This window comes from Orbicella franksi, chromosome 2 (genome assembly GCF_964199315.1).
Source record: "Orbicella franksi chromosome 2, jaOrbFran1.1, whole genome shotgun sequence".
NCBI classification, from domain to species: domain Eukaryota; kingdom Metazoa; phylum Cnidaria; class Anthozoa; order Scleractinia; family Merulinidae; genus Orbicella; species Orbicella franksi.
This window is the reverse complement of record NC_138146.1, coordinates 28415115-28436853: the sequence shown is the minus strand read 5'-3', so window position 1 is coordinate 28436853 and position 21739 is coordinate 28415115. Positions and strand designations below refer to the sequence as shown.

At 38.5% G+C, this 21739-nt stretch overlaps 1 protein-coding gene across 5 annotated transcripts; it reads right to left on the bottom strand.

Moving 5' to 3' along the window:
* Window positions 1–152: 152 nt before the first annotated feature.
* Window positions 153–18084, bottom strand: LOC145479075 (paladin-like). Of its 5 annotated transcripts, none has more exons than XM_081457322.1 (19): window positions 17967–18084; window positions 12049–12473; window positions 8222–8389; window positions 7977–8137; window positions 7196–7420; window positions 6667–6778; window positions 5864–5968; window positions 5373–5468; window positions 5045–5185; window positions 4568–4621; window positions 4421–4483; window positions 3759–3881; window positions 3424–3480; window positions 3224–3283; window positions 2627–2776; window positions 2093–2242; window positions 1597–1677; window positions 1194–1334; window positions 153–446 (listed from the first exon to the last, which is right to left on the bottom strand). In XM_081457322.1, the coding sequence occupies exons 2-19, from the start codon at window positions 12451–12453 to the stop codon at window positions 153–155; spliced, it is 2586 nt and encodes an 861-aa protein (XP_081313448.1). In that variant the 5' UTR covers window positions 12454–12473; window positions 17967–18084. The 5 variants fall into 5 exon arrangements, with proteins under 5 accessions (XP_081313448.1, XP_081313447.1, XP_081313446.1 ...); XM_081457321.1 differs by lacking the exon at window positions 17967–18084 and adding an exon at window positions 15880–17870; XM_081457320.1 differs by lacking the exon at window positions 17967–18084 and adding an exon at window positions 17025–17870.
* Between the last annotated feature and the right edge of the window lie 3655 nt (window positions 18085–21739).

Here is a 21739-nt window from a genome sequence, read left to right as displayed (position 1 = left end):
TAATGATTCTGACGTCGCATTTTACTCTAGTATTAAATTATAATAAATATCAATTACATAGATATTTGTTAATGAAAGTCTAATTTGCAAGGACTCAGTTTACTGCAAGAGAAGACTAGCTTTGTCGCAAATCACATTTCCTGCCCAAATTATCAATTTGACGGCTTCCCCTTGTAACTTTCCCGCCATCTCCAGCGCAGCGCGCGCAAGCGTTCCTCTGTTTTTTCAAAATCGTGGAAGCCAAAATTGTCGAGAATTTCATAAACGCCCGCAGCTGTTGCAACTTCAGTCATCCATTGACTGAACGACCGTTGCCATTTGGTTCTTCTCTCCATGTGAAGGTACGTGTTAAACAGGATAAGATAAAAATATCTCTCCAGCAAGTAAAGGCTCCTTTTTCGAAACTCTGGAATTTCCCCGCGTCGAGAGCAGACGCCATTACGATACTGGGAAAAACAAACCAGGCCATTAGGATTCCTTACACTTTATGATAGCCTCGCATTGCTCGGGACGGGGGCATCAATTACCGGGGGGGGGAGAATCCCACATAAAAAGGACAGGGGTGCTCGTCGTACCTTTTAGGGGTTAAAAAAGCGGTTTCCGTACCTCTTAGGGTGTTCAGTCTCAAAAGGTCCTCAGCAGGAGCTTTTGCCGTACCTTTTAGGGTATTGAGCCGAAAAAAAAAATGACAGGAGATAATCTGTTGTTTTAGAATTAGTATCTCGTAGAGGTGAAAAAAATTTCGAGGTACGCCAACAAAACAGCATCTTGGTACCTCTTAATAGTTCTTTTCAAAACTTCCGAACAGCACGCCCGTCCTTTTCATACGGAAGTGTCCCCTGGGATCAGTTAGACAGGTAAGAATTTGCCAAGCGGGGTTACGTAGCCAGTCCTAAAGTCTTTTCTTTGGGGTGGATAGGTAGGCTGGCACCTGGTTGCTAGGAAACTAGAAGGTAGATAGGTAGGTAGCATAATAACATAACAATTTATTTAACTTCAATAACATGGGGGTGGTTGCCCAAGTCTGCCGAGCCAAAGGCCCATGGTAAGAACACTTGACAGCTAAAATCGAAAATACATGATAAGCATATAAATAAGAAAATTAAGTGACTAGGCAAGAACAGTGACCATGCCAATACAACAGCACCTTCAACAAGGTACTTCACCTTTACGACCGCTTTAACTCCACTCACCAAATTAAAAGTGCTGAAGATAACTTCTCTTGAGTGATAGTGCATTGGTGTCATGGTCTCTGAGATTCTGTCCAGGACATAATCAACCTCTCGCTTCCTCTGCGGACCGCTGGGCAGGACTCTTTTAAGGTGGCGAATAACCTGAAGCAGGATGAAACCAAACGTTTCGTTCACTAAACTAATACTGTCTGAAAGTACTCGTACAACCAGAATCTACACCACGAACTGGACCACGAAACTGCAATTCCCTTGCCAACTGCCCACCGCGCACCTCCTAATTCAGCGCTGTGCACGAAACAGAGATTTCTGTTCTGACTGTCTCAATCACTTCACATAGCAAACTAAAGGATCGATGAAGGAAATGATAATAATAAATGGCAAATACAAGTGATACTCCACTCACTGAAAACTCGCCCAGCGTGTACTTTGCATTGGGAACACAAGCTGGATCTTGCTCGTCTACTTTAGTACCCACTGGAAAACCCTGAAACGTTTAAAATATGCATAAAAAGGTTAAAAGATATATGTCTGAGAAACTTTTGTTTGGACTGTATTTACACGTTCCTAACGTCTCAATCAGTGGCATTGACCATAGAGCGGTTTTCAATTGAGTGTCGTAAAACCAAAGTCAAACCTCTTATTTATCAGTTAGACTACCCAGCCAAACTCAAACCGTAGTTAAACCAAAACCAAAACCAAAGTAAGCCTGATCACTTTCGACACTCAATTAAAAATAGCTCTATTAGTATAATTTAATTCATACGTCATTATTTTAAGACAGTATTGTTTTCAAACTTGTCATGTGCTGAAATGTGAGATCTTGAAATTGGCAGTCAGACAGTAAAGGCAGAGTGCATATGAAAGCAGTATGACTATTAAGCAATAAAACACGTATTTACCTTCTTGTTGCAGTAAATAAGTGCAGCAATTGCCATGCCCGTGGTTGTTCGACCCTTGCCTAGCTCGCAGTTAAAAACAATAGCAGGACCGTCTTCATCTGTGTAAATCTCATACAAGTTGTTAAGAGTTGATAATATACGGTCAAAGTCCTGCAAGAGACAAAGTACAAAACATACACAGCAATGATTTAACCTTTCGTTTAATTTTAAATAACCTAAAAACGTGTAGCAGAAAGGCGTGAATGATATATTTCATTTATTAAAATTTGACTGTTGTTTAAGAAATAGAAAACATGTACCGTGTTTCTATCGAGTTATAGAAGTACGAGTGGAAGTTTGGGGGAACGAGAAAACGTTCTCTTAAAACATCTTTATTGCTGATTTGCACACAAAATGTCTGCCTCAGTAGATGTCGTCGTGAATTGTTGGCAACCAAGAAAATTTTCTGTTGTTGATGTTGTTGTTGTTGTCTTTACATTGATTATAACTTAATTACTCAAATTAAGTTGCTGTCAGTATAATTTCAAACTTTACCTTCTCCTCTGGAGCTTTGTCTTCTGGTAAAGGCATTCTAAAATACAACGTCTGTGGATTCTTTGCCATGCAGAGCTCCGCTGCTTCACGCATGGTCAGAACACTGCTGAACTCGTGCACAACAGGCGCGCCGTGGAGATCCTTGTAAACCTGAGCACAAGAATAGCTCGTAACTGATAGAGCTTAGTTTCAAAGTTAACTTATCATTGTCAGTTTCCGGGGTTGCTTAATTCATGATACTTAAATTTTAGCGAATGCAGAGAACGGACCATTTTCGTATTCTCTTTACCGGACTGGAACTAGCTTACAATGGAAGTTCATGCGGGAGAATATCATTAAAAAAAGATTATCATTAATGTCATTCGCATTTGGCAAGACTCCACGCATTAGCCTCAATCGCAACCGGTCAATATCGGAAATACGAAAACAGTCTATTGCAGTTGCTTAATGGACTACCCTGAGCTAATAAACCTTTGCCTTCCATTCACTTGCGTCAAAGTTGATTACTGAAACCCACAATTGCTTTCTAATTATGTTGCTAATATCATGACTTAAAATAAAAACGAACGAAAAAATGGAGCTTCCCTTTCAACTTACCTGTGTGGGTCGTTTCTTTCCTCTCTTTAACAATTCTGATTTTAATTCATTCTCCTTGTGCTGAAAATTTAGGAAGAAAAATTTTAGACGCAAGGCAGACAAAAGGTGTACGAACTTCACATTGAAAAGCATCCAATAAGAGTCTTCGCCACATTTGTTTTAAATTCAAAGCATGCGTGATAGTATAGGCACATCCTCACCTCTACCTCACTAGTGTCCAGTCCTCTAAATGGCATATGTTCGGTTAAATTAGAGAGCTGCAGTTTGGGAGGAAAAAAAAGATATTTTACAACTCATAATAATAAGTCATAAGAGAGGTAATGCGATTAATTTGACTGGAGGAACGCTGGCAAAATCGACTCTTCAGCAAATGAAGCGTTAGTTCGCTAAACTAAATGATCAGACTTTTTCTGGAAAATCGCTAAGCCACCTCATTTTATATGTTCCACCATCCCAAGGGCATTACTAACATGAAATGGCATTTTTGATCAGTCTTTTTATTTTGAGCTGCATGTTGTGGTCATTGTGTTCTCACCTCTCTCGGACTATACGTGCTGCCGTCACAGTCTACAGCAAGGTCTTCCCTCAAGTTGAAAAACACAACTTTAGGATGAAGACACTTCGGACCGAGAAGATAGCTTGAAACACGATGCAGTCCCTGCAAAGAGAAAGGCGGTCAGAGATTTGCGGACGATTAACGATCAACATGTTCCAGAGAATTTAGTACTGCTAAGGTGATTACCCATTTTAACGTATACATATATGTATGAATGGATTCAAGAAAACCGTGTCCATGAAAAAATGACTTCTTTTGTTCCAGATGACCTATATGCATTCTGTTTTCACGACTCCTAAAAACCTCAAAATCACTCCAAGCGATGAAAACAAAAATAGAGAAGAGCACAAAAAGGAGATAAGGGAGTGAAGAGAAAGAAGACAGATATTCCTTTCAATTTGGCATCGTCTACTTTGGCGAGAAAAAAAGCGCTTGAGAGGGCGAGATTTTTTTTACACTGTTTTCGTAAATCTAGAGACATGTATTTGCTAAGTAATTTGGTTTTGGTTACAGCTGTTGTTGCTGTTGTTGCTGTTGTTGTTGTTATTATTACTATTATTATTGTTGTCGTTTGTTTTTCTTGTCGTTGTTGGTGTTATCGTCCTCTTCGTTGATGTTGTCATTGTTGTTTGTTATCATACCTGTCTTGACGGTTGGCACATGCCATATATCGGTAATCCGGGAACTTTACGAAAATTTGAAACCTGAAAACAAGAACATTAAAAAAAAAATTCTTTTTCATTTGAACATTTATCAAAGTTAATTGAGAGTATTATAATAGGAAATACCTCAAATTCCCGCTGGGTGCTCAAGACATCCAAACTATCTTGTTCATCAGAAACCTAAATATAAAATAAATACACTGAAACGATCAAAATCGTTCTTCATAAGACAGAAAAGTAATTTTTGTTTTACCTCGCATTGGATTATATATTGGAATTCATAAAATTGTGCTACTTCAAACTCTCTTCCTTTTGTTCTCTTATTGACTTTTATTAGGGAAAAAAATTCAAGAGATATGGCGAGATATGTCCAGATTGTTTCTTTGGAAGTTTTTTTTTTTACTCTCGCCCTAGTTTCCTTGTTTCTTTACGATTGATACAACCTGCTGGTAGGATACTCCATCGACCCACACACCCAGGAAGTTAGCGATGGCCCGCACGCAAGACTCCGGTTGACTACGTTACTGATTTAAATCTCTCTCTAAAGGGATACTGATAAGTTTTAATTATCTTTAAACGATATTCGCGTAAAGGTCAAATTACCAGGCAAGTTTGATTTTGGTATTTAGAGATGAATTCTGACGTCACACCCTTCTCCATGACGTCAATATGACTCAGCATTCTGTAGAGCCAAGGCCTCTGCTGCATCCACTTCCGGAACGTTTGTGAAAACATAAGTGGAAACTAGGTGAAAGAAAGAGAAAGAAAGTCAATAAGATCCCATGTCTTGCAATGGCCAAGTGACACCGAAACATGCAAACTTTACCGTGAAATAAATGGGATATATTCATTTCAGGTTACTTATTTACTAGCGCTTCAGGCCATATAACAATTTCTTTCGTACGTCTCATTTTATCGACTTTTTTCTCACCTGCTCGTGCAAGTATGCATTGAAGAGGACCAAAAAGAAATATCGCTCTAAGGCACTCAGACCTCTTCTCAACCAGTATTCACGAGCACTTTGACCCTGGGAAGAAATTGAGATGGTTATTGCATCAAGACACGACCAACTAAGGCAGTGTAGTAAACAATTTCAAACACTTTGCTTTGCTGCTGTGGTCCTTTATTTAATGTTTGTCTTTTGAAACTGAATGAAATAGACTAATTTTGTGTTTGTTTATTTGTTTGTTTGTTTGTTTTTCTGCTATTTTAAGAGATTTGGCATAGGGGAAAAGTTAGTGAATAAATTTTTCGAACTCAGTATTGACAAAACTAGAAAATATTTCGTGACGACAATTTGAGGGTTGTTGGTATGATGGGAAGCCGAAGCCACATGATTTGCAGTTACATGTTTCTGTTAGAAGTCGAACACCGTTTCTCAACTCAAACTTTCATAAACCTGTGTTACCCTAAAAAACGTACCTCGATTTTATAGTCATCCTTTATCTCCTCCAGTTTACATTTGCACTCATAACTGACAGATCGCAAGTTCATGACGTCACAGCAGATGTCAATCACAGAATCCACCTTAAAAACACACAAAGCATCAGCAAAGAACGTTCACTTATTTTTCCTGGTATGAAGGTAAATAAGTAGCTACATTCATTGTGTTACCACTGATGAATCATTTCATAAGACATTAAACAGTAAACAAATTAGATGTTGATTGAAAAGGTAAATTAAGGGCACAGCTTCTGTGAACGCCGGCGTCAGGCTTATTCACTTCACAGTGAACAGGAAAAGGATGCCTCGCCTGCCTACCCAGTTACATAGTTTTCTGGACTTTTTCCGCACGGTTCCGCCGAGTCTATCTTGGAAAACTCTGTGGAGGAGCTGGTCACTAGGTATTTTTTGAGAAAAATAATTGACCAAATCCTTGCTACCGAATCCGAAGATTTTCTTATTCCGATTCAAATATTGGACATTGTTCTGTCATCTTGGCGGTATTAGATTGTGTCATGTACAGCTTCAGTTTACTACATTCCTTGTCGTGCTTACCATCCCCCGCAAAAATTTTTTTTTACCTCTGCAAAGAAAATAATCCCTTAAACTAACTATCTCCTGTCTCACTCAGATCGTACATATGTATGGCATTTTCCGTTCTCCTGTCAGGTCTCTTCTGTCGTCTTTTAACAACGGCTGCAGACTTCAAAGTTCTTATCATTGTTATCAGCACTTGTTCAATATAAACAGAACACGACAACCTTGTGGATCATTCAGCATACCTCTTGTTTTATCTTTTTTCCACCTGGCAGATACTTCACAAGCTGTTGGATTATTCTAAATTCTCCTCTCTCAAGGTTTGGATTGTTTTCATCGACAGGCATTGGAATGTGGCTGGCAAAACATCGAACAATAATAGGTCATTGTACGAACCATCATAAAACATTGTGCAGGGAGCTAATTTATCTCTCAAGCTCGAACTCAAATTTCAATATATAGAGAGAATCAGTTTCAAAATGTAAAATTCATTTAATAAGTATATGAATGAGCTCCATAAAGAATGACTTACATTATTTTACGGGAACAAAAACTAAAAAATTGCGCCGTTTCACAATTTGCAAACTGCTCATGGAAAACGACAAAAGAACATAGGCATGCAGGCCTTCGTCTTAAAGTGTTTATAGAGGTTTCTAATTGTTTTTTAGTTAAAATTTTAAGTTGGTCTCCCTTAAACACAATTTTTGTGCCCACAACTTTATCGAAATTTAGCCACGCCCTTGAAGGTCATGTGACCAATGCTATTGCACTTACTGTGCCTCGGATGGAAAACCAGTCCTGTGTGACATGATTAAACAGCCAATCACCATGCCAGTAGTGGTGCGACCCTGGCCGACGTGACAGTTGAACACCATGGCAGGCAAGGGAGCCGACGAGTTGCTGTCGAATAGCTGAGGAATGTCTTTAATGGCGCTGATGAACTGGTCAAAATCTTGCTCTTCGGGAGCATTGGTGGCAGTGATAGGGATCCGAGAATATCTGCGAAGAAACACCGTAGTAACAATCCCGAATTCCACCTGCAGCCGCGCTAAGCCTCCTACACAGACGTCCGAATGGCTTGTCACCCACTCCTTCCCAACGTTGCAGAGAACGGATTGCGTGACAAGCCCAAAGAACGTCTGCTTGGCGATGGTCCATTAATTCTTTTTTAAAGGGGGGGGGGGGGGTGGGGCATGAATTGTTTTCCTCACCTCTAGATTGTGCATGATTTTTTTGATGGGCAATAGCTTGAGCAAGAATGTTAAAACATAAAAAATAGGACCTGGAGAGGAGAAAGCACTTGCTCGATTTTTTACCCCATAGCTCCCCTTGCACGACGGTCCGTCCCTTTTTGAATAATTGTTTAGTATATCGGGAATAACTTTGTCTTTAATATTTCACAACGTGCGATCTCTACGTTGCGAGAGATTTAAGACAAAGTTATTCCCGCTTCTCTAGGTATGAATAAAACTAATGTGTGACAAAAATGCTGCGAAAAATCTGGAGGTGCAGGACACATTTTCACGATAAATATACAAGCTTGCATCTGCCTTACCTAAGGAAAGGTGTGAGAAAGATCTGTCTGCTATAGATTTCATCCAACACACACAGGTCTTCCTCGTAGGTAACCCTATATGGGTGGGGCTCGTCTTCAAATGTTTCCACGTTGTTGTAGAAATAAAATTTTCCACCTTCGTCGATTGAAAACCTAATTATCTGCAACACAAACAAATCAAAAAATATTGTTTTCTCGGTAGTAAAGTTTCACAGGTAAATACGAGAGTAAAATAACGCGCGTACCTCTTCTCTTATTTTGAGCTCTGTGTCAGCAAGTTCTTCGGGCTTTACTCCGTGATTAGCGATGTTACCTTTCAGACTGTTCGGGTCCCGGGGCGAGTAAGGCACAAAGTCATGATTGAGCCCCACAAATATCACCGGCTCCTCTCGCAAGTTAAACGACACTATCTCCTGTAGACGCAATTAAATACATTTTAAAGTAATTATTCCACGAACGAGCGTTGGATATGAGATGGTAGATAGCCAACAAGCGCGAGTGGAACATTTGTTTTATTAAAAACGCCCCCAAAATATAGAAAACTAAAAAGAAAATAAAAATAAAAACGCCCCAAGAAATCACGCATACGCTTACCATATTTGTAGAGCATGGTATATTGTCTCATATACCATGATGCCTAAGCCAATAAAAAAGCTTGAATGATTATCCAATGATACCGTTTTTAATCATGTTAATTACACCTAAACATATATGTAGCTTTTCGGTACGATTCGGCGGTATGTCAGACGAGTTTTGTTAAGCCGTGATTCGTATTTTGGCAAGAAGCAGTCGAACCAAGCTCATGTCGAGACCAAACGAGGTTGATATGCCGCGAAAATTCCCGCGATATGTGTTGGGACAATGAATTGATATCGCGAGGAATGAGAACAGTAATAAAGGCTTGGCTAATTGCGAATTTAATTACGGTTACGGTGGATATCATTAGAGAACGTGCTTTGATATGACTTTCCAACATAATCAAAACGGTTTTCTGTTGAGTGCAAAACCCAAACCAAAAATAATTTCATTTCAGTGTCAGGCCTGTCATAACAAACACAAATATCCGCACAATGAAAAAGCATACCAAAAATTCACATCACGACTGATTTTAAGTTTGCCATTGAATTTGTTAGAAAAGAAACACAGCATGTTTGCAATGACCTTTTCAAGTCATATTCCACGTTTGCTATTGGCTCTTTTCTAGTTTATTCGCAATTCAAACCAAAGCCTAAATATCCTTAACAGCTTTTTTAAAACAAATAGTTTGCAATCACTTCATTCAAATAACAGTTGATTAATAACAGCTATTGTCAAACAAATATAAGGTTCAAGTGTTGTGTCAGTCAGTCTTAAACTGGTTGAAATAAATAGATTTTTGAATAGGTGTGGCTGGAAAATTGATTCTCTGCTCTACTCTCTCTTCTCTGTTTTATCTTGTTCTTCGCTTTTCATCAAAACTCGAGTTATTTAAAATTAAACGTCGATGTTCTAAATGATAAAAGAGCTTCAAATTTGTTGAAACATGCTGAAGCTACTGAACATTTTACTGAGTTTCTTCTTGCTTCCAGAATAATTACTTTTGATTAATTCTTTTGTCTTTGTAGGATATTGTTACGGTCGAAGGGTGGCAGTTCATGGTGTAGATTAAACAGAAAAGAAAAGTTGACAATTTTAACAAAAGAACTGCAGGGAGGTTCAGAATTGCAATATCGCCAAATCAATCGCAGATTTGAAGGCAGTCCTTGGAGAATATAAGTTTTTCTGGTTTTTGTAAGCTAGAGGAATCAAACCACTCTAAATTAGATTAAATGTCGATGAAGTTTCTAGTTTGATAGACTATTTAAATACTGAAAAATGTTGCAACAAAGACAAAGATATTTAATTCTGTCGTTCGCAGGCCAGTTCAAAAAATGCACCTGCAGTCAAGGAGGTTTTGTAATTATTTTTCATTTAATACCAAAATATTATTTTATCAAATGTAATACCAAACTACAACAGAGGAAAATGAAATGAGACATTTTCTGATTCTATTGATTGGCAGAAAAACATCTGTAGGATTGACGCACATTGGAAAGAAGGTTTACGAACCGTGCAAAAAGCGGTTTCTATGCATGTTGTAAACAACCGGTCAGCTTAATTTAGGACTTTGAGATCATGGGGCATCGACCTTATCTCAGTTCCATGACCATTTTATAATTTCTTGATTCGCGACTTTTATTATATCGCAAGTTAAATCAGAAGCATATCACCATATCACCAGTTGTTTGTTTTTTACAAGCGGTATTTTTTTTTTTTTTTTTTTTTTTTTTTTTTTTTTTTTTTTTTTTTACCATCTTCACGACATCGTCTTTAATCCGCGACTTCTATTTTTGTAAACATTTGTTCTTTGAATAGCACACTTCTTTTAAGAGAGCTTGGGTGATATAATAAAGGTTTTAGCAATGACGATTAGCCAAAAAAGCACATAAATAGCTACAGCCGCGACCAGGAGTGTGGAGAAGTGTTTTCCGTTGCATTATTTTGCGTACGTCTACAGCCGTAAACGGCGAATTTTAATAAATTTACCTTCGTAAAATAAAATTGATAAAATGTAAAGGCCACCGGCGGGTGTGCGGAAAAATTGAACCTCATTCAACTTTTTCTGAAGACGAAATTTGGCCTCATATTGTTTCCTTTGTATTTGAGTGCGTTAGCGCACGTAAAAATAGCGAAACACTGGTAATCAAGCTGAAATAAAGAACGCTCCAAAGTTTTCAACCGCACGAAAATTGAAAACCAAAAGAAGGGTTGTTCTAGCGGATCTTCGCAAAAGCGCTCAAAGTTTATCAAATCAGAAAATAGGAAGACAATTTTTCCGAAAGTTGCAAACGATATAACCCATGTTGCCAGGCAACTGATCTTCGAATGAAGCCTCGTTGACGTTCGTTTGCCTTGTTACGCACATCAATGTATGCAGAATGTCTGCTAACTCTTGTAAACAATGGTGCTTTTGAAATTTGAATTTTGACAAGGATACGATAAAGCCAGAAATTAAGCTGTAAAATTTTTATTGCTACGATTATTTTCTTTACACTGGTGCTCGGCCTAACAAAACAATTTGGCAGCTTATCTGCCGTTTACAGCGTGTTTTAAATCTGCTCACCCCTACAGGTTATAACTAAATCAATAAGTGTTAGACTGCAAAAAAACCTTGAAATCAATTAAAATCCTCGCGGATTAGCGTTGCTATGAGAACTTCGCAAAATAACACTAATTTCCCGCCACTATGATCTAGTCCGCTGCGAAAAAGAAAATAAATTTAAGGAACGATCCCTTCCTACCGAGCTTCAGGTAAAACAAATTTAAAACTGAAAAATAGAGCGTTTTTTTTTTATCCCGAAAGACGATCGAATGTTCTTGACGTTTGATTGACAAAAGCAAACTCTACACCCAATCAAGTTGTTGTAGAACGCGACGGCTATTTTCAGTGTCCTCCCACTACTAAAAATTATTTTCCTTACAACGACGAAAGACACTACAAAAGCAAATATCATTTGCAAATTTCTCGTTATTATTTTCATAACAATAAAAAATATTACTGCATGCTGTTCTCCTATTCAGCATTTTATTACCAATGTCTGATATTCGCCCTTTCTCGAGAAAGGAATAATTGCAACTTTCCTAAGCGAAAACGAAATTTTTCAGATTTCGAATTATAAGAAAATTTTATCTGCCTCGTAACAGAAGTTACTGGCAAGCGCGATATATATCGTGACTAAATATGTTATCTTTAGCAACCGTAATCGATATCACTGAAAAATCGCCTGGCCTTTGCAATTAGTTTAGTCGCGCGCGCAAAAATGATGCAAATCTTTTTCAACTGGAGGCGAAGTATGTCCCTTAGAATGCGAAAAACTTTGATATTAATACACCATGCTACTTGAAATTGGATTACAATAGCAATTCTAAAGCTAGTGATTTTTTACTTTTTTCTTGAGAAAAGAAAATAGACCCACAATAACCTCATAGAAGAGCTACTATCCGCATCGCTTCGACGAAATGTTGAATTAAAGTTATTCAAAATCCTTCTTACCTTGTGTCCATTTTCAACCAAAGATTGAATTACGTGAGCTAACCCATCTCTTGACGGTTGACCCATTCCATAAACAGGATAAGGACCGCAGCTCTTGCGGAAATTCGGTGCACCATACTTGTCCAAGGTCTTGAGCTTGTCGATTCCTTCAAAGTGATCTTTTATTAGGAAATATTTGTCTTGAATAAGTCCGTGCACAGGAAATCCTTCCTTGATGAAGCCTCGTTTTCGAATAAGTGGTGTATTTGTCGGCTCATAACTCAATGTAATGAAACCGTTTGAGTGTTTTTTCGATATAGAAGACGCTTTCCTCGATGATTTGTCCTCTGTCGACGGTATGGAGCCTTCTTTTACATTTGGATTAGATCCTGCCTGTGATCCGCCACTGCTAGCTCCAGTTCCCATCTCCCAACATCGAAAAAGACCTTCAAAGCGACAGACACAAAGTTACGATCGATAAAATTCAACTTTTGCTCCCTGGACAACAAATGAGCGAGCGATCTTTTAGCTGCAACGAGCATTTGATGCTCGTTTGAAAGAATGATGCTCATTTCTTCCGCTCAAGTTTGACAGCTGTTGTCCAAAATTGACCAATCGTAGAGCTGTTTCGCTGTATGAAAGTCAATAAGGTACTGCAGGTGGTTTGAGCACTAGTAAACAAAACAATTGCACGTGGCTACGAACAAGGCCAGTGTGTACTTAAACTTTTTACAGTAGCTCGAAACTAATTCAAATAGGAAACTCGATAGATCTTGTTCCGTCTCGCGGCAACGAAACCTTCAACTCATGCAAGGTTTTCCTAGTCTCTTTCTTTATTGTCAAGGGGTCTCGCCGTTTCACTAATGGATTAAATGACTGAAAGTTTGTTTTTCATTGTTGCCCTTCGCTTGGCAAACGCTTTTTAATCAAAAATGTTCCAAAATAACCTCGAAAGATAGTTCTAGAATCCCGAAAGTACACTAAAGGACGGCGCCTATTAACCTGAACCGAACATCTTTGGTGGCTAATTACCATTTGTCGTTTATTTCACTTAGTCGACGTTTGTTTACAGCTGCCGTCTAAAGTAGAAACTTCGTAAGAATTATCAACATTTATTGTCTATAGTCAACTTCTATCAGTTATTTTGACGGAAACTCTCCAGTGTTCCAATATTGATCAGCAGTTTTCTCCAAGATACTTGCAATTAACTTTTGTTATAAATGCAACTGCATTAGTTAGTGACCACTGGTTAAATGAAAGCTGTTTAGCAGTATTTTGCTCTGCGTAGTGTTTATTATTATGCATCAGTCAATTCCAGCAGTGCCCATCCCCCCCCCCCCGGGCTAACCCCCGGGCATTAGCATTTTTTTTTAAAAATTGGCAAATTCCCCGGGTTGGGGAAACATAAGCTGTCTAAATGCCCCGGGGTGGGGACGAAGAAAGAGGGCAAATGCCCCGCCCCCGGGATCGTCGCCTTCCAACACCTCCGCAGTTTTTTAATCAATCAGTGAATAAAACGGTCAACTGTTCAGTATTTTAATGCAACGGTAAGACTTCAAGGACAACAGTACCTGTTAGTTGATACTGATTATATTTAACTCTTTATATTTGTTTTTAACAGTTTGCTAGACGATAGCTGGGATTGCGGCGGACGTGCCCCCAGCCGCGAGCGATGATAGGTGCCTGTTTTCGCAGGCTACTTTTTCTGTGAAGAATCAAGACATTTTAAATGATGATGCATTGCATCATTTTAAGCTCGCAAGATCTGTCTTGAAGATCGCATCATTTGAATTCGCAAACCTTAAGTATTTTAACTCAACTTTCATGAATTTAAAAAATGCTAGGCTAGTTTTGAATGCGAAATGCGAAATAGTCGTGTTCACGTCAGTTTACGTTATTGTTTTGTGATAAACAAAATATAGTTCACCTTGTCGCTTATATTTATATGCTTACAAGAAAACATAACTTTAAAAACAAGTTTCTCTAGTTCCTGACGGACAAGCCATTGTTCGACAAACGCCTCGTCTTTCCCGATGAACTCATCCATGGCACTCTCCAAAACACGTGTGTCGAATGCCCGGGGTCGCCCCGGGGTACGCAAATGCCCAGCCCCCGGGCCGCGATAAAATTGCGGATGCCCCACCCCCGGGACTGACAACTTGAGCAAATGCCCCGCGGTTGCCCGGGGGGGGTGGGCACTGCTGGAATTGACTGATGCATTAATTTTGCTTACCGGCTGTGTGGTGCGGTATGTTTTTTAATACCTCAATTCCATAAATATGTTACAGATTATTAGAAATGACAAGATTTAAATCAACAAAATGGAGGTTGTCCTTCTCCAAAAGGCTACAGCATTTGCGAACAGTTCTACTGGTCTTTGCAATGTTTTGTGCTTGTTGTTTGAAATGGATTCCGTTTAAATTGTAAAACAAGATTATGCCTGAAACAGTGGGAAAAAATTGAATTGGCTGACTAAAGCCTCAAACCTTAAAACACTTCGATAGCAGAGCTTCTACTCTGTCCCACTTCAAACGTTCTTAAATTTTGTTTTAAGCTTCTGTTCAAAATAAAACGACACCTATTTTTATAAAAACAGAATCCATGTCTCCTATCATTTCGATTATTTTCAGTTTATTCTCTTTGTTCCTAATAACTTAAAAGACTTAGTGGTAAAATTGGAGACTTCTTGTTCACTATGCTATACATCAATTCGTTTCTCGATGTTACTTTCGTCTTGATAGGTTGTCCCGTACTGCGATAAAAACTCAGCTGCGCTTTCAATATTCTTTATGAGTCGCATCTACTCCAAGGCTGATAAAAATAGACTACAAATACAAAACAGGGGGTAAACAGGATTAATATGACAAGCTCTTACTATAATACGGTCATTAGATCGACTCAAATATTGGCTACGTGTGTGCTTATTCAGACTGGAAGAGAAAGAAACCACACGCTGTACGCACGAAGGAGGATATACGAGCTTTTTCCCAACTTTTATGAACTTGTTTTGAAATGAAATCCGACTGAAACCATCAATCCAATGCACTATCGTAATCATTGTGATTATTTTTAGGTTAAACTACTGTCCAATCATTAGGTAAAATATGTAGAATAGACTATAATTATCACAAGATATGTCCACTAGCAGCTTAACGCGTTGCCAATTTTTGCGTAATTGCCGTTTATATTGTTCCAGTGCACTGGAATTGAAATATAGAATATTGGCGTTGACGAGTTAACGTGTTTAATACTGGTATTCTGATATGACCGTAACACGATTAGAAGTACAAAAAACTTATATGGCTTTGGCTTTTTCGGTCGAGATGTTGCAGTAAAGTTATTGCTTTTCCACAGGGCACCGAAAGAAAAATTAATAAATCCGGCCATACCTGGTTTTTCTTTACGAAACGCATTTTGTTTCGGCCCATTCTGAAGAAAATTAATGGACACCTTCCGGTTATACTGAGGATAAATAATATATCAACTTTGTTCGCTGAGCTTAATTTAAAGTCAACTTTGGCCGGTAGATCACAGACACACTTGTTCGTACATCGAATCAATGAAGATATGAGAGGTGATCGTATCGCGTAACAGATGCTAAGCTGATCTTCGAAAACTGAGAAAAGCAACATAAATGTAAATATAACCAATACAACAGATTCAAACACTTACTTTGTGGACAATAAAACCAGCCAAAGTCACTTCCTATGAATTACCCTTCTCCAATCTAAGATCGAAAGTGTTTTTTATCCACGCGGAGCACGCGAACAAAGCACTTTTTAAAGTCTTATTTTTCGGCGTTCATTATTATTGGTTTCCGAGTACAGTGCCACAAATGGCAACAAAACTTACCTATTCTGTAAATGCGTCATTCAGTGGTTCAAAGTTCCCAAACCCAATATTCCTTGTAGCAACCAATGGCAAGAACACTAAACGAATACCTCTTCGAAAATTGCCCCTAGAGGGAAATGTGGCCCAGCCGAGGGTAAAACTGATATTTCCAGACAAAAATGGATCGAACAGGACTTGATTGATCGTTGTTTGATCTAAATAATTCTTCATTTGCATTAAAAAGGAAAATAATGGCGTTTGGTGAGGACAAATCAATTTACCACGATCGTAATCATAACTTTAAATTGAAAATCCCAATGGTGGTTTGTGATGTGTTTCTACATTAAATTCATCACAGACACTTCACGTTAAGTCTTGGCGTAGAATCTGGGGGAAAAAATTTAATTTTGAGCAATATACATTTTTTTTTTTTTTTTTTTTTACTGTTGTAATATATATCTGTCTGATCATCTTAGCTGTATGGTGGAAAATTGGGTCTCGTATGTGGGCTGTTGTAACTGCGTGACAGGCCGAGACATTTAGGATTAGTTGCCTTGGAAATCGTTTGAGTCAAACTGATGGCAAAACTTAGCCTGATGAACGGAGATTGTTTGGAACGGATAAATAATATGCTTGATTCAGATTTGCATATAAATTTAATGAACGCAATTTCCGAGGGCCGAAGAAAAATGATGTTTGCCCAAGTTTTTTTCCAGAAATCTTATACATGTACCGTATTTTCATTTCTTATTATATAAGATCAATCTTCTACTAATAAATCCCTGCAGCAAAATGTCAGAGGAAAGACTGAAAGAGCCGGGAACTGGCGTTAAATTAAGATTGATAAGTAATCCGTTCCGTGTTGCGAGGAAACCTTCAGTGATATAGGATATTGAAGGTCGAGCTATCCACGGTTAGTTTTAATTATTATTCACCAGATGGCGAGATTTTACGATTTGGACATTACTAGGGGAAAAAAACTATAGTAACAGCAGCTTTCTGACAATGAATACAAAAGATTTTTTCGTACTGTTCAAGTCAACTGAAAGGAAAATCGTCACACATATATTCTGCCCAGTCGGAAATTCGATCACGGCTTTCAAAGCTATTTCGAGTCGAGTTTCGATCTACTTGTAGTTTCCTATTTTGGCAGCTGCAACACTCACCCGAAATGTCGCGCAGAATGTGACTCATGTTTAAGGTCTTCCTCACACTCCATAAATTGGAAACCCGCAGTCAGTAATACGCTCCCGTCATGGGTTATATGTGAAGTCCTCCGTAAGACTTTTCTATGAAAAGCACGTTTACATAACAATACAAACAAAACCTGCTTAATAGAGGACCACCCACCGCGGGCGCTTGTGAACAAGAAGTCAAGGAGAAAGAAATGACCAACGTCTGTTTATTTTGAATCTGAAGTCAAAGATCAATTTTTGGGTTTCAGCAATTAATATTATTCATTCATGCAAGAATTATAATCAACTATTTGCCACACGATTTACTATGTGTACTAGCTTATCTTTTGATTTGCAAGTTTCTACAAACCTAGCATATATTGAAACAAATCACATGTAAGTAAATTTGATTTCTAAAAATGGTGAATTGTTTTTCTTTAAATATCTAAAATATCGCATGTAGTGAATGAAAACGAAGAGGATGGCGAATTTTCATCCGCCACAACAGCAACCATCCAATAGTGACAAGTTTCAGTTTGATCAAAAAACAGAAAAGGACAAACACTTGAAAACCAGCTTTACCAGATTGTCAAAGAAAAATGGACCTTAACATGACGCACAATTAACGAGCAGCAATTGATGTTACATCCGGATCAATATTGAAAAAGTAGGGTTTTTTTCTGAGATAAACTTTTCCGTAGAAATAAAAAAAATGCATCAAATAAACTTTGCAAGCATCCATTGCACGTATCGTAACATATAGCAATGTTTTCCTTTTTTAGTGTTATTCTTGGATGATATGATTACTGGAGTGCATTGAAAATAATGACGGATTATTCGATGACAATCACAGGTAGTACGGCACGAAAACGAGAGAGAGAGAGAAAAATTTAAAAAAGAAGAAAATTACAACTCCAATTCGTGTACACTTACGCGTTTATGATGTCCACCAGCCAGAGAAAGAGGACATTTGGTGCTGTAAGATCATCACTTGAAAACGTCTGGCGTTATTCGTGTTTTTCGTTCAAGCGACTGTGGCTAAAAGAATACTGTTGCATCTGCGGCGTCTAGATGACCTTTGCTTTTTAAAACGCGTCACTTTTACAACTCAGCATGAATTTAGTATCTAAACGTACGTAATAAGTTGGTACGTGTCCAAGTACGAATAATGTTAAAACTATTTCGGTATTTTTAGTCTTTTGAAATAAAAGGGGATATAGTATTCGATCGATGGTTTTTTTGTTGTTCTTTTTTCTTTTTTTCGCAGTAAAGTACAAGAAAAGAGCCACCACACTTTAAAAATAAGAGACAACTGCATTTGCCGCAAAGCAGGTGCGATAAAAGAACAGTGTTGGTCCATTTGATAAAGGATCCCTCTGTTTGATTCCTCAATCGATCAAAAATAAATATTTCTAAAACTAATTTTTTTTTCCCCAAACTTTCAACAGTCAGGACGGGTCCCTGAACTATACCTGCGAAAATTTACTTCAGAGAGTCAGTCATGCTTTTCAGAACCTTTTCGCAGTCTTAAAGCGGAAAAGAAAATTACTCTCAACTTCACTTTGATTAACAAGAAATCTGCATAAGTCTTCGTCAAAACACAAAGACATGATGGCGTTTTAATTTGATGGTGGCTAAAAGCCGACAGCTATCTTATTAGCCGCCGCCAACACTTTCATCCCAGTCCACTTTTATCTACTGTTTATTCTGAAACAGCTGCCTTCTTCTTCCTTTCGCTGAGAGCTTGTTATTCCATACGCTTTTATCACTGTTTCACACAGGCTAGTTGAATCACAAAACACAGCAATCGCTCATTTTTCAGTAAAAATCTGATAGTCGACAACACATGCACTATCACGTACAGAGATCAGTGCAGCTTCCATTATCTGTTGATAATTTACAAGGAATTGCCGCAGCACCTTGCTGATGTTGAAACAAATGGAATAATGAACGAAATGAGAGACGGAACTGGACTCACATGACGTCATTGCACAAGCAACCAATCAAAAGGTTGCACTTAGAAATCCCTGCGAGAACACCACACTTGGTGAATTAAACATGCTGTTCTGATATTTTTTATTTTTTCTTCATATGGTCTTTACGTGAAAACATTACACATTGTATCGTATCGTCTGACGCAGGTTTGTGCGTCATTTTGTGGAGAATGGTCGCCACCCACGAACTGGCAAGTGGCACACATTCTGCTCCGAAAACATTAGATATAACATATTTCGATACGAACAAGTCAACTTATCTTGTGCTTGACTGGAATCTTTGCTTCACAATTTTCAAAAAACAACCATCATCTAAGACCGAATGATACTCCGACGCGAGGCAAGTTACAAGGGTTTTTTTAGTTTTCTTTCCTAGTTGATCATTTTATTATGCACCCAGTTTCACTGTGGAATCACTCGGCTGCCCCTCGTGAGTCCACAATATTTTGACCACTGTGATGACGCGTATTGTTGTCGATAAGAGTACAGACCACGCTAAACTACATTCGATTTGTTAAATTTTCGAATTCGATGACATAGCGAAATCGTGTCCATGCAGTCTCTTACCGAACAATAAACCAATATGGCGGCACAACGTGTAAGCCTAGTTTCTCTAGATTGAATCCGGATACCATCGGATGCGTGTGGACAGGTGAATTCGATTTGAAAACGCTACGTGCGGACGGGGAAATTTTTGAATCCGGAAACAAAAAGTTCTGGATTCAAAAATATCCAGATACGTGTGGACGGAGCCTAAGACCTTAATTAATTTACAATTCATAAGCTATGAACCGGAACTTAAGCGAGTAAGGATACAAACCGCTTACATAAACAAACTAAACTAGCGTAAAAGATAATTACCTTGGTACTGCTTTGATCACCAGAACAGTGATAAACTTGGAGAAACTTGTTAATTTACGGTGAATTAACAGATCTTGCGTCAACTGATCTTGCTGACGAAAAAACTAACCTTTATACCGTTAGTTGGGTGTCACGATGCCTACGCGTGTGCTTTCGCGACACAACAGAACTTGCTAGATAGACCTAGAAACAAATTAACGTACAGGCGAAACAAATACGCATGAAAAGCCTTAAATAAATGAACGCGCCTAATACAACTAAAATAGTACTCTTAAGGCTACAAAGTATAGTAATTGGACGTAAAAACAGCTTAAATAAGAGGCGTGTAAAAAACATGCGCAATGTTGCGCGTGCAAAATTTGTTGCAGAAGCGCGCGTCGCCTTAGGTGTCGTATATCGCGCGCGCGCACAATTTAACTGCTGTAGCTGCAAGGATGTGTAATATTTATGCTTTGTTATATGGCTAGCTCCGTGAGAGGGCAAGATGAACCGAATCCTCCACTGTGATTGGCTACCCGAGCGGACAAAATGGCGCTATCTTGCCCGCTTGGGATTACCCGCTGTGTCCCACAAGTAAATAATATTCTTTTTTCATATACTAAATCCTTTGTTTTCCAAGGTTGTTTCTATCATGATGGCTGGAGATTGGCCTTGTTCTTTTTTTCTTTCTTTTTTGCGGGTTGTGGACCTCAACTCCGTCTCGGTGCAGAAACACGCAAAAAAAAAGAACTTGGCCAATATTCAGCCATGTTGACCTCACGCCCGGTCAATAACCCATATTCGGCCCATATATATGTAAAGTAAATATATATAGCATTGCCCTAACCAAAAAAATGAACTTGTAATGCGTGTAATGAGTGTAAGATGACCGCAAGCAAGCCGGAATGAAAGCTAGCCGATCCAGCTAGCCGATGCTCAGCCTCTACAAAAATAGGTCCGCAATGCAGACAAACGAGGCAGTTTATTGACTTTTGGTGACACTTGTACTGGTAACAAAAGTAATGATAAAGAATTGAAGGAAGACAAATATCGTTCCTTATTGTAAGTTAACTAACGAGAGAAAAAGCCTCCGAGATACTTTTTACTTCTGGATTTTCCGCATTTTGAAGCACTTCACTTCCAAACAGCTTTTCGTGCACCCTACAAGAGAATACTTGAAACGGCGATATCCGCCGATGGATTTACTTATTTTGAATTTGAACCCTCGACTTCAACTTATCTGTCTAAAGCTAGGGAAGAAAAATTTATTGTGCGACTGTTTCCAGGACCAGGAGGTTGCCCGACATGTTCTAATAGACGAAAGCTTCTCAATCGCACGCGTAATGAGGACGAAAGCACAAGTAATCTGCGTGCTCGAAGGAAAACGTCAGTGTTTTTCGATATTTTATGACCTCAACATGAGCACAAAAAGCATAACTGATAGTGAATTTTTTCGCGTTTCCTTCGGTAAAATTCCGTAAAATTTGGCAGACTGGTAGGAAATATTTTACTTTAGTCGGAGCTCGTTTTTCACGGGAATCTATGACACCAGTTTTTTTGCAGCGGTAAGACAAAGTTTTAAAAATCGAAAAAACTGCCTGTACAAACCCTACCTTTTTCGTATCCCGCAGGATGCGATATGCTATGAAAATGTTGGAAGATTTCACCGAAGGAAATTCAAGAACATTAGAAATACGACCATAATAAAGTAAAAAACACATTTTTTTGTTCAACCCAAAATTTTAACAGAGATGATAGTAAAACGCTATATAATCATTGCTTATTACATGTAATAAGTTTGAGAGGACTGGTTGTAAAAATGAATGCAAAACAGAAGGCTTGCGCTCGCAACGCCATAAATGATTACCTTAT

Excerpts from the sequence above, each read along its gene's own strand:
- LOC145479075 (XM_081457320.1), bottom strand. The coding sequence starts at position 17,052 with ATGAGTCACATTCTGCGCGACATTTCGG. Across the intron at positions 8,138-8,221 it reads AGCTCAAAATAAGAGAAGAG|ATAATTAGGTTTTCAATCGA; the intron begins GTACGCGCGTTA and ends TTTGTGTTGCAG. Across the intron at positions 2,777-3,223 it reads GAAAGAAACGACCCACACAG|GTTTACAAGGATCTCCACGG; the intron begins GTAAGTTGAAAG and ends TCTTGTGCTCAG.